Below are 14,263 nucleotides of genomic sequence, written 5' to 3' on the forward strand. Positions count from 1 at the left end.
TGACAATTTTTCATAAAAAGCTAAATATGTACAAAAGCATTTTATCAAAAAGAGTCAATTTTGCACGAAAGGCCCTTTTTTACGGTGAAAGTTTTGCACAAGAGTAGAAAATGAACTAAAAATTAAAGAATTTATAAAAATAGTTACCGATTTAGGGTAAATGTTCGGGTTATAAGTGGTAGTGAAAAAATTGATATAAATATATTTGTATATAACATTATTAAAAAGAAAACAAAGTTAATATTTAAGGGTTGAGGACAGGAGGGTCACATAAATAGTTTGAAAATAAATTAAAACAAAACAAAAAAATACTAAAGAAAATATATGGAAAAGTAAGACAGTTACCAACCAAAAGTAAGGGTTTGAGGTTTCAGTGATAATAACAAATATGAAGAAATTATAATAAAAATCTAAAGTTAAAAAATATATATTTTTTTAACCCGATACAAAACAACTCTTCATGAAAAATTACGTATTGCAAAATGTCCCTTCCTGTAAATTTGTCACCTAGCCATTCACAAGACCAAGACCAGGATGGAGTAAATCAACTTTAAGGAATTCTTGGTTGAGTTTATTACCAATGCTCAAATTGTTAATGTAGTAACTTAATAGGGAAGTTTTATAAAAGCAACTTAAGCTAAAATAAAAATTTCAAACAAGTATGATACGTCTATAAACATCTTATAAGGTTTATTTAAACTGGGCCAAGTGGCTTCCTAATTATAATATTCAAAGTAAAAGCTTGACAAGATAAATTTCAAAAAAGTATTTTATATCACTGTTTATGTAAAGAGCAAGTCTCGTTTTATTTAACTATAAATATTTATTTTCAATAAAAAAGAAGCTTACCTCTTCAACAATAGTTTACTATTTTTAGATAACTTTCAAATAAAAATGCTTTAAAAATTTCTTTTTCGAAAGCTCAAGATTCATTTTTATCAACAATTAGTACAATACTAATACTAAGTGCTCATAAAAAAATAAGCCTTGTGTTGTGGATTGTAATAATTAACATTATTATTTGTGAGTTAACAAATTGAATTTAAATGTCTTATAAGCGTTTATTTTAATTCTAATATTAAGAAATTTTAACTTCAAATGGCGCTTAAATATAAACAAATTGTTTCAATTTTTACAAATGTCTTTATAACAATTTATTTTTTTAAATACATTATATTATAAATAGCTTCAGTCTTATAATATAAACTAAATATTTTTGTTATAATTTTGAGTGTTATAAGAATCGCTTATCGTTTTAAAAAACGTTTAAAAAAATTATATTTGTTGTGTTTTCAAACTTACTAAATATTTTGTTCAATAAATTAAATCGTAAACAGGTTTATAAAGTATGTCTCAGCAGTTTGGTAGACCTTCAGTTTTATATAAAAATCGTTATTGTGATCAGAATGAGTTTGATATTATTATTAATGGTGAAGGTAAAGATTCTACAAACAGTATTATTAAAATAGAAAGTGCCGATGTCAAGTGTAATCTTGTTTTAATTCCAATGTTAGCCGATCGTTCTTATGCAAACACAGCTGTAATTGGTTCTGACATATTTCTTCTTAGTGGGTCTGACATAAATGTAAGAAAAACTTCCTATGTTGATGTTAGTTCAAGAAGCACCTGGAAAAATTTGACGTTTATGCCTGATTCAAGAAAAAATTTCTCTGTTTGTTCATTTATGAAAAGTATATACTTAGGATGTGGGTACTTAGACGACTCTGGTTATTCTAAAACATGTTATAAGTATGAGATAAACCATAATAAGTGGACCAAAATAGCAGACTTGAACATTGATAGAATATTTTCAGCTACTGCAGTTTTCGAAGGTAAAATTGTTGCTACTGGCGGGCACAGGTACGGCGGAAAAATAAAATCTGCGGAATCTTATGATTACCATGAAAACAAATGGATCAATCTGCCTGATATGATTAGTTCGAGAGCTGATCATTCTTCATTTAGCATAGGTAACAAGCTTTTTGTTATTGGTGGTTATAGCAATGTTGATGCTGAAGTTTTTGACAGTATTTCAAGAAAATTTACTTTGTTCAATTTCAAGCTACCATGTACATTTGCATGCAATTGTGAAGCAGTGAGTATTTATAGAAAAATATTTGTTGTGTGTATCTGCTCCATAAATAGTAAACCGAAATTACATGTGTACAATTTAGACGAAAAACGATGGGTTTCTATAAATAATCGTTTTAGAGAACCTATTTTTCTAAAAGTTCCAAAACAATAAAACTTTTAATGATAAATTTGTTTTTGACATTTACAGAGCAACAATAGAAACTGTTATTTTGCAGTTTGCCTTGAACCTTTATGAAAATGGCTTAGTTTTATCATTTAATGAACTTAGTTTTTCTGTTTTTACTTGAAACCTGGTTATAACCAAGCTGTAATTTTATACTTGTATTATGTTGTAATTAAACTAATTTTCCTTGTTACGTGTATATGATTTATACATTGTTCAAAATAGTTTTTGTTAATAGTTTATTAAGCTATTTAGTACTATAACAACAAGCATAAGTATCAATATCAATTAAATATGATAACTTTTATTTCAATTCAAACAATTCTTCATAGCTTGTTGATCATGATATTTACAATTTTATTTTGGCATTTAAAAGTCATAGTAAGTATTGAAAAAATACTAAAAATTTAAAACAACTAAACTTAGCGGATAAAACGTCTCTGCTTGGATAACAAGCTAAAAGATAAGCTCAAAACATACTGAAAACATTATATTGTAGGAATTATGATAATATTATAAAGTATTTTACATATTGTTGTTAGAATGTATATTTTATTGTAAACATAATTTTTTAAAAAGGTAGAAAATGGGGAACTCAAATTAAAAAGTATAGTTTAGTTTGCTAACAAGATCAAATGCAAAGAACAATATAGTACACACACTTTTATGATTTAAAAAAGCCATAAGACATAATTGTCAAAATGAATTGCTTTTAATCCACTCTGTATTTTCTTCAACTACTTTTAATAACACAATCGGTAGTTATAAAGTTTCATGAAATCTAGCCTTTTAAAGCTTTTACTTTTTTGACAATAATTTATCAGTGCAAAACGCTCAACGATTTATCTTATAGAAAACATTGCATTTGTTACCACTGGACTGAAATTATACTCAAACTCTGGGAAGTATAGCTTTAAATGCTGTTATAACTATCATAGTTCTAAAAAAATCTAAACAACTTCATAGAAACTTTCGCTCATTTTATAAGACTTGTATCCTTCGTTAATTGTCGGTAATTGTGTGTAAGTATAAAAGAAAAATACTCAAAAATAAAAATAATAGCTATTAAAAAAATGATTAAAATAGGTTCGTTAAAGTATATACATTTTTTTTTTCAACAAATGGATTATTTAAAAAAAACTTCATGTATATATTTTTGGTGTGTAGCTCCAAAACCGATAAGTCATTTTATACGACCTAAAGAATTAAGCATTGATATTTTTTTTGACATATTAATTGTAAAAAAAACATTGATGATCTCTTATGTTTATATAATTTCATATATAAACATGACTAATTAATTTAAAAACCATTTTGTCAGACAACGACTAATTAAACTTTTTCTGATACTGACATCTTATGTAAGCATTAAAAAACGAAACTTTAAATTATTTGTAATTTTAACAAAAAGTTTCAATTCGTTTTTAATGCATTTACAAAGGGGACTGGTTAAATATGTACAAAGACACTTATGCATTAATTTTTTTTATAATATACTTATGAAAATGAAAAAAAAACCGTGCAAAGCCGGCCCTTTGTAAAAAAAGACTTTGTCCAAAATATCCCTTCGTGTATTTCTGTCATCACCTATTTAAAAGATAAAGCGAGTAAAATAACTATAACGTTACAAAAGAACTTGATTAAATTATTACCATGTTAAAGTTATTTATGTAGTATTTAATTAGGGTAGCTTTATAAAAGCTACATCAGCTATAGTGCACAATTCAAGTATGTGTGATTTATCTTTATTAGGGTTTCCTAAACTGTGCTTTCTAATTATCATATTTAAAGTAAAAACTTGCCAAGATTAACTTCAAACAAGCATTTTGTAATTTACTGTTCATATAAAAATTTAGTTTCTTTTTGTTTTGTCAAAAATTAATTCTTTTTAATAATAAATACGCTTACCTCTTAAATAGTAGTTTTTTTAGGTCAAGTTTACAACTATACTTCCTTAAGAATTAATTATACAAAAGCAAAAAATGTTTTTAATCATAAACAAGTTAAATATTAAGTACTCATAAACAAGTGACTTTTGTTTTGTTGGTTCTCATAATAGATAAAGATTCTGAATTAACATAACTAACTAGAAATTTAATAAATTGACTTTTAATAGCTTAAATGATAATTTAAAGTTTAATTTTTTAAGGTGTTTAATTTAATTTAATACATTAAAAAGATTTTAACTTAAACTTGCGTTTAAAAATTAACAAATTGTTTCGGTTTTTACAATTGTCTATTAAACAACTCAAACTTATTAACAACCATTGCTTTATTAATAACTTCACTTATTAAATAAAAAGTTACATTAATTTGTTATACTTTTGTGTATGTAATTAGAACCGCTTATCATTTAAAAAAAAGTATTCAATTAAATGTTATGCTGAGGTGTTTTCAATTAATTTCAACTGAATAGTTTGTAACCAGGTTTAGAACTTCAGTTAAAATTGGGCCAGGTTTAAAAAGGTATGTCTCAGCGGTTTGATGGTATCCCTTCAGTTTTGTATGAAAACCGTTATTGTGATCAGAATGAGTTTGATATTATTATAAGTGATGGAATTATAGAAACCAAAGGTTTTACAAACAGTGTTATTAAAATAGAAAGTGCAGATGTCAAGTGTAATCTAGTTTTGATTCCAATGTTAGCTAATTGTTATTATGCGAAAACAGCTGTAATTGGTTCTGACATATTTCTTCTCAGTGGGTCTGACAAAAAAGTAAGAAAAACTTCTTGTGTTAATATTAGTGTAAGAAGCACCTGGAAAGATTTGACGTATATGCCTGACTCCAGAGTAAATTTCCTTGTATGTTCATTTATGAAAAATATATATTTAATAGGCGGGTACTTAAACGACTGTATGTATTTTAAAGTTTGCTATAAGTATGATATAATCCATTATAAATGGACCAAAATAGCAGATTTAAACATTGTTCGAACTAAATCAGCTTGTGCAGTTTTTGAAGGTAAAATTGTTGTTACTGGAGGCCATAGTTACACCGGAAAAATAAAATCTGCGGAGAATTACGATCACCATGGAAACAAATGGAGTAATCTGCCTGACATGATTGGTTGGAGAGATAATCACTCTTCATTTAGCATGGGTAACAAGCTTTTTGTTATCGGTGGTTGTAGCAATGTTGACGCAGAATTATTTGACAGTATTTCAAGAAAGTTTACTTTGTTCAATCTCAAGTTACTTTGTAGAAATAGATATTTTTCTTGTTATTGTCAAACAGTGACTATTTGTAGAAAAATGATTACTTTTTGTTCATGCAACAAGCAACCGAAGATTCATGTGTTCAATGTTGACGAAAAAAAATGGGTTTCTGAAGAAACTGTCAAAAGTGTTTGTTTTAGAAAACCTATCATTCACAAAATTTCAAAACAATGAAATTTTTATTGAAATTATTTTTATCTTTATCTAATCAACAATCTAAATAGACAATTCTAATTTCGTTTTGAATGAATAAATAAATAACTTAGTTTTATTCCCTGAAATTTTTAGTTGTCTATATTTACTTGTAATTTTGTTATAACCAAGTTTTATTTTAATCTTGTATTATTTCTAATAAAATAAAAATTATTTATAAACGTATATATTTTAACAATCTTTAATGAAGATTTCTAGTTCTTCAACTCTTTTTATTCTAAAAATTAAAGAATTTTTAAACTTAATATTAACTTTAAATTTATAGTACATTAATGCATAAGGTCCTACAAACGGTTATATTACTAAAAGATTGATGTTTTTATTATCTTTTAACTTAAACAAAAAACTCCATAGTTTTTCTGTAAAAATAAATAATGGTACAGGTTATTTAAAACAGAAAAATATACAATAATGTATTTCTTTCATACAACTTATAATCTACATCCATTTTGATAGTCGAAGAGACTTTACTATTATTTGGTGGTTAAAGTACTAATGTTAAAGAAGCTGAAATGATGTAGTTCTGTAGGTTTAGCTAAAATACGATTTAATGCTATAGAATCTATAAATTTAAACTTTAAACGCTATAGTGCTCAATTACCATAGAAACTATAAGTGTTTAGTAGTCGTTTTCTAATAATATGTTTCTAAACCTGGTTTAGAAACATTTTATTAGACAAGACTTCTTTAATTTTACCTAATATGGTCATTTCGTTTAAGCATCTTAAAATTAGCACTGAATCATGACGTTTTAAGTTAAACTAAAAGAACTATAAATATTTCTTTAGATTTTAAATTATTAATAATTCAAAACCTTTTTGTTTAAAGTATCAAAATATGTACAGTAAACAGTCAATTTATTGTATAACAGAATTATACAAGTTAAAAAAAAAACTTGGTTATAACAAAATTAAAAGAAGAATGAAAACTAAGAATATTAAATAATATAAATATGTCATTTTCTTACATATCAAAAAGTGCAAAATATCTGTTTCGATCGCTAATCTTGCTCAAACACAAACAAAATTTTATTGTTTTGGAACTTTGTGAATGATAGGTTCTGTAAAACGTGCAGTTAAAAAAGTTTTTTTAGAAACCCATATTTTTTCGTCTACATTGTACACATGAATCTTTGGTTGCTTATAGCATGAACAAAAAACAAACATTTTTCTACAAGCACTCACTATTTCACAGATGCATGAAAATTTACATGGTAGCTTGAGATTGAACAAAGTAAACTTTCTTGTAATACTGTCAAAAACTTCAGCGTCAACATTGCTATAACCACCAATAACATAAAACTTGTTACCCATGCTAAATGAAAAGTGATCATCTCTCCAACTAATCATGTCAGGCAGATTACTCCATTTGTTTCCATGGTGATCATAAGACTCCGCAGATTTTGTTCTTTCACTGTGGCCTCAAGTAGCAACAATTTTACCTTCAAAAACTGCACAAGCTGAATCATTTCTATCAATGTTTAAATCTGCTATTTTATTCCATTTATTATGGTTTATATCATACTTATAACATGTTTTAGAAGAACTACAATCGTCTAAGTACCCGCCTATCAAATAAATACTTTTCTTAAATGAACAAACAGAAAAAGACATTCTGTAGTCAGGCATATACGTCAAATTTTTCCAAGTGCTTCTTGAACTTATATTAACACGGGAAATTTTTCTTAATTTTATATCCGATCTACCAAGAAGAAATATGTCAGAACCAATTACAGCTGTTTTGGCATAACAACGGTTGGCTAACATTGGAATCAAAACCACATTTAACTTAACATCAGCACTGTCTGTTTCAATATCACTGTTTGTAAAATCTTTGGTTTCTTTACCTTCATCACTAATGATAATATCAAACTCATTCTGAACACAATAACGATTTTCATACAAAACTGAAGGTCTACCACCAAACCGTTGAGACATACTTTTCATTTTCAGTTCAATAAAAATCACTGTAAAAATTTTAACTGAAGTTCTAAACCTGGTTACAAACTATTCAGTTGAAATTAATTGAAAACACATCAGCATAACATTTAATTGCATACTTTTTTTTTTAATGATAGGCGGTTCTAATTACTTACACAAAAGTATAAAAAATTTATAAGTTTTATTAATTTTGTAAGTGAAGCTATTAATAAAGCAATTGTATTCAAGATGTTTCAGTGGTTAAATAGGCAATTGTAAAAATGAAAACCTATTTGTTAGTATTTAAGTGCCAGTTTAATTTAAAAGGATTTTAATGTTTTAGATTAAATTAAACACCTTAAAAAATTTAACTTTAATTTATCATTTATGCTGTTAAAAGTCAATTTATTAACTACCTAGTTATTTATGTTAATTTAGAATCTTCATCTAATATTAGAACCAACAAATTCACTTGTTTTGAGTACTCAGTATTTAACTGGTTTATGATTGAAAACAATTTCGACCTTTTGATTGATAAATTCTTAAATAAATTTAATTGTAAACTTAACTTAAAAAAACAAACTACTATTTAAGAGGTAAGCGTATTTATTAGCAAAAAGAATTTTTTTTTGACGAAACAAAAAGAAACTAGATCTTTATATGAACAGTAAACTACAAAACGTTTGTTTAAAGTTTACCCTGGCAAGTTTTACTTTGAATATGATAATAAGAAAGCCCAGTTAAGAAAACAGTAATATAGATGAATCACGCATACTTTAATTGTGCACTATAGCTGATGTAGCGTTTATAAAGTTTCCCTAATTAATTACTACATGAATAACTTTAACATGGTAATAGTTTATACGAGTTCTTTTGTAACGTTATAGTTGTTTTACTCGCTCAAGGTCTAGATGTTGTGAATTGGTAATGACAGAATTATACTAAGGTATATTTTGGACGATGTCATATTTTACAAATGAGTGTTTTTGCACCGGTTTTTTTTTTCTTTAGTCTATCGCAAAAAAGCTTTTAATGCAAAATTGTCTTCGTACATATATAACCAGTCCCCTTTGTAAATGCATTAAAAACAAATTAATTTCTTTTTGCTAAAAGAATACAAAAAATTTAAATTTTCGTTTTTTCATGGTTACAAAAGATGTCAATATCAGGAAAAGTTTAATTGGTCATTGTCTGAAAAAGTGCTTTTAAATAAATTAGTAGTAGGTCAAAAAAGATAAAAATCTATTCTTAAATCTTTACGTCGTATAAAATGACTTTTCGGTTTTTGAGCTAAATATCAAAAATATATACATGAAATTTTTTAGAAATTATTTATTTGTTTGAAAAAAAAATTTTATACTAAAATAAAATATTTTTATATTTTTAATCTTTTCATTTATAACTATTATCTTGATTTTTGAGCATTTTACTTTTATACTTACACACAATTAAAAAAGGATACAAGTCTTATAAAATGAGCAAAAATTTCCATGAAGTTATTGTGATTTTTTTTAGAACTGTGATAGTTATAACAGCATTTAAAGTTATACTTTCCAGAGTTTGAGTATAGTAATTGTTCAGTGGTAACAATGAAATGTTTTCTATAACGTAAATCTTTAAGCGTTTCGTACTGATAAATTATTGTCAAAAAGTAAAAGTAATAAAAGAGCTAGATTTAATAATACTTTATTTCTAACGGTTGTGTTTTGAAAACCAACATGAAAAAATGCAGAACGGAATAAAAACGACCCGTTTTGTCAAATATGTCTTAATGTTTTTTAAAAGAATAAAAGTGTGTGTTACCACATTGTTCTTTGCTTTTAACATTCTTTGCAAACTAAAGTATACTTTTTTATTTAAATTTCTATGTTCTGCTTTTTCAAAATGTTATGTTTACAACAAAATGCACATTTTAGCTATAATTTGTATAAAATTTTATAATATCATCATGCTTACCACAACGGAATGTTTTCAGTTAGCTTTGACCTTATCTTTTTACTTTTTTATGCAAGCAGAGACGTTAAAGATAAAGCTCTGCTAAATCTAATTGTTTTAGAACTTTATAATTTTAGTCACTATTTTGTAAATACTAAACGCTTGAAGGTATAAATTTAAGATATTATAACATTTAAAACATTCACATATATGCCATATTAAAATTATAAAAATCATGATCACTATGTTATGAAGAATTGTTTGAATTAAAATAAATGTTTTTCAGCTAAACAATAAAATCCTTGTCATATTTAATAATTATTAATACTCATTAAAATTGTAGTAATGTTACTAAATAATATAATACTTTCGAAAATAAACATTTAGAACGATGAAAAATAATGGTTTTTTTTTTCTGAAACATCGTAATTAAATTTTTTTTGACATGTTTGTTATGCGCATGTTATAAAATCTAAACTAACACGTAATAAATTTGATAATAAAATTAATCAAAATACTTTGTATAATTTAATATTTAAATGATGATTTTATTTAAAACATATTCAACTATTTTTTGCTTTATAAGCTTTTTAATAAACCATGATCAAAAATAATAATTGAAAAAACTATTTTATTTTCAGTTAGTTTTTCAGTGCCTATTTTTAATCAGACGTTTGAAAACATCCGTCAACTTAACTTTTAAAATTTCATTGAACAATTAAATTCCTTCTTTGTAATATTATTTACTGTTTACAATAAAATTTGAATACAACGAGACTGAACAAAAAAATAAAGCAATTTTAATTTAAATTTGTAAATTTTACAAAACTATTTTAACTTTTTAAATACTTTGGTTTACAAAAAATTTAAAAGGTTTAAAATTTTAAATGTATAACATTAAGTACCTAAAAACATAAATATACCCAACTACAACATTTATGCTTCTATATTATTTCAAATTTTTATATAACCCACCTTATAATGATGAAGTTTCTTTTAGAAACCTGAATAAATTAGCAGTTAAAGACTTATGAATAGTGTTTATTTTTATATAAGCGACTATTTTATATTTATTTTTGTAATATTTATGCAACAAATTTTTTTTTCAACATTTTTAACATTACTTATTTACTGAATAATATTTAAATACTAAAAATGAACAATTAAATAATTAGAGTATTTAAAACTACAAAAAATTTTAATTTCAAAACGAGTTTTTGAACCTGTGAACCGAATAGTTTTAATAAAACATTTAAGACCTTAGAAAATAAAATTTACAACTTTAAAATAAATATTCAAGCTATAATTAATTAAGTACAACGTTTGAGCTTCCATCTTATTAGTATTATATTACACTGAATAATAATGAAGTCTCTTTAATAACAAAACAGACTTTGATTAGAAGTATTCATTGTGTATGGTTGATTTTCAAAGCTTTTTTATTATATAACTATTATGGTACTTATTTTTTGTTAACTATTATGCAATCTTAACATTTATTGTGTTTATTTTTTTTACTCAATATTTTTAACAATAATAAACTATGATGTTTTGGTTTAACAAAAAAGTTTGAGTATTAAAGAGTTGGAAAATATAATAAAAGCTTTATTTCATTGCAAAATAATACATTCATAAAATTAAGCTAGGTTGTAACAAAACATCAAGTATATAAATGAAACTAGGAACATTTGATACTAAAACTAAATCATTTCCTAATAAATTCAAAAAACAATCTTCTAAATAAATATTTCAAATTTTTGATAGTTGCTCTAACAAAAACACTTATATGAAAATACATTTTCCGTAAAAATTCAGAATTTTGGAACTTTGTGAACGATAGGTTTTGAAAATTTAGCACCATCAACGATTTCAACGATTATAGAAACCCATCTTTTTTCGTCTACAATGTAAACATGTAACTTTGGTTGCCTATTGATGGAGCAGGAACAAAAAACAAACAGTTTTCTACAAATATTCACTGTTTAGCAATCGCATGAAAAGGTTTTATTACATGGTAGCTTAAGATTGAAAAAAGTAAATTTTCTTGAATTACTGTCAAAAACTTCAGCGTCAACACTGCTAAATCAACCAATAACAAAAAGCTTTTTACCCAAGCTAAATGAAGAGTGATCATCTCTCCAACCAATCATGTCTGGTAGATTGCTCCATTTGCCTCTATGGTGATCGTAAGATTCTGCAGATTCTGTTCTTCCGCTATAACTATAGCCTCCAGTAACAACAATTCTACCTTCGAAAACTGCACATGCTTATTTAATTCTATCAATGTTTAAGGATGCTATTTTGGTCCATTTATTATGGTTTATCTCATACTTATAACTTGCTTTAGAATAACCACAATTGTCTAAGTACCCGCCTATTAAATATATACTTTTCATAAATGAACAAATAGAGAAATCTATTCTTGAGTCAGGCATATATGTACATTTTTTCCAGGTGCTTTTCGAACTAATATTAACACAAGAAGTTTTTCTTACTTTTGTATCGGATCTACCGAGGAGAAATATGTCAGAACCAATAACAGCTGTTTTGGCATAACAACGGTTGCGTAATATTGGAATCAAAACCACATTTAACTTATCATCGACACGGTCTATTTTAATAAAACTGTTTGTTGAATCTTTATTTTCTTTACCTTCATCATTAATGATAATATCAAACTCATTTTGATCACAATAACGATTTTCATACAAAACTGACGATCTACCATCAAACTGCTGAGACATACTTTTTTAACCTGGTCAAATTTGTAGTTTTAGAACAATATATTCAGACAATATTAATAGAAAACACCTCAACATAAACATTATTTAAATGTTATCGCTTCAACTAATTAAAAAAAAGTAGGAGAATATTAAATTAAATTTTATTTTATTGATTAAACTAAAAATGAAGTAATTGCATATTGAAGTTTTTATTTGTTTCATAGATTATAGTATGAATTGAAACAATTTGTTTATATTTAAGCGCCATTTGAATTTTAAATTACTTAATGTTTTCAATTAATTTAAGTTATTTATAAAACTAAACTTTTGTCAAACTTCTTTATTATTTAAAGTCAATTTGTTTATTAACTTCAAATTAATGATAATCTTAAACATTTACTAATTGATATAAAAAACAACAAAAAGGTTATTTGTTTATGAGTACTCAGTATTCTATTTGTTAATTGAAAATAAACTTGATCATTGTTACCATAAATTCTTTTTTAAAACAATATAGTTATAATAAGCTAAATCGAAAAAAAAAACTACTGTTTAAAATGTAGGCTTTTTTTTTAAATAAAAATACATTTTTAGTTTAAATAAAACACAACTAGCTCTTAATAAAAACAGTGAAGTTTAATAATACTTGTTTCAGAAACTTATCTTATAAAGTTATTATTTTAAATATGATTTATAGGAAGTCAATTGGCTTGTTTAAAATTTGTACTATAACTAAAGTGGATTTTTTAAAACTTCACTATCAGTTACTACACGAATAATTTGAACATGGGTGATAGTTCAATCGAGAATTTATGAAAAGTTTTAGTTGTTTCACTTACTCCAGGTCTAGATCTCGTGAACGGCTAAGTGACAAAAATACACGAAGGGATATTTTTGACGACGTCTTTTTTTACAAAGGGATGTTTTTGCACACATTTAAATTAATATATCTTACTTTTTATTTTATCTCTGTTTATTTTATTACTACCACTAATATCTTTAACTATTACTTTTAGGTGGTAGTGTTTTTATATCTTTCTTATTATTTTTTGCTAATTATGTTTTATTATACTTTATTTCTAAACTAGTGCTGTTACCCCTCATAACCCCTACCATTGGTTATTGGTTATTAACTAACTTTTCTTTTTATTATATATTTATATGCATATATATACCATTTTTTTTATTGCTACTAATACCCATAACCTTTACCCTAAATCGTTAATTTTTTTATCAATTTTATTATCTTTAGTTAATTTTTTACTCTCGTGCAAAAGTTATATAGTGCAAAAGTGTCTTTGTGCATAATTATCGAGCCCCCCTTCTGTATATTTAAGTGGTTTTTTTTTATTTTTTTTAGCGAAAGCAATACATATACTTTGAACTTTAATTTTATGATGCTTATATAAGACAATATTGTAATAACAGTTATAAGTAAAGTTTATTTGTTTCTAAATGGATCAGTATTAAGTACATCATTTAATGAAATAAATTCCAAAACTTGAGTATAGTTTAAATACAGAGGTAACAAATGTAATTATGTCTATAACTTAAATTGTTAAGCCTCTAGTATTACTACTGAATTTTTGTAAAATTTTTTAATTTTTTTCACAGGAAGATTTGATGTAACTCTGTCTTAACGGTTGTGTATTGATAAGAGATAGAAATAATGACAGAGTAAATTAGAAATAGTTTGTTTTGGCAAACATTTCTTATGGCTTTTCAAAATAATACAAGTATAGTGTACTACATTGTTCTTTGCTTTTGATCTTGTTTGGAAAGTTATATAGATTTTTTATTTAAGCTCTTAGGTTGTTTTTTTTTAAAGTATATTTAAAATGATAATCAAATTTTGAGTATTATAGGTATTAAGTTTTATAATTTCATCTTACTTTCAACAAGGCAGTGTTTTCAGTTCGTTTTGACTTTATCCTTCAGCTTTTCCATAATAGCAGAGACGTTATTGATAAAGTACCACTAAACCTATATGTTGTCTAG

At 25.3% G+C, this 14,263-nt stretch overlaps 1 protein-coding gene across 1 annotated transcript; it reads left to right on the forward strand.

Annotated features, from left to right (window-relative positions):
* Positions 1–1,348: 1,348 nt before the first annotated feature.
* Positions 1,349–5,567, forward strand: LOC145840963 (kelch-like protein 25). Its single transcript, XM_082948322.1, has 3 exons — positions 1,349–2,027; positions 5,204–5,394; positions 5,508–5,567. The coding sequence occupies exons 1-3, from the start codon at positions 1,349–1,351 to the stop codon at positions 5,565–5,567; spliced, it is 930 nt and encodes a 309-aa protein (XP_082804448.1).
* Positions 5,568–14,263: the final 8,696 nt, after the last annotated feature.

The sequence above is a fragment of the Thalia democratica genome, chromosome 1, assembly GCF_965202585.1.
Source record: "Thalia democratica chromosome 1, ktThaDemo2.hap1.1, whole genome shotgun sequence".
Classification (NCBI taxonomy): domain Eukaryota; kingdom Metazoa; phylum Chordata; class Thaliacea; order Salpida; family Salpidae; genus Thalia; species Thalia democratica.

Coding starts and splice junctions, on each gene's coding strand:
- LOC145840963 (XM_082948322.1), top strand. CDS start 1,349: ATGTCTCAGCAGTTTGGTAGACCTTCAGTTTTATATAAAAATCGTTAT. Junction 2,028..5,203: donor TGATGCTGAAGTTTTTGACA/GTATTTCAAGAA, acceptor GAACTAAATCAG/CTTGTGCAGTTTTTGAAGGT. Junction 5,395..5,507: donor TTATCGGTGGTTGTAGCAAT/GTTGACGCAGAA, acceptor GACTATTTGTAG/AAAAATGATTACTTTTTGTT.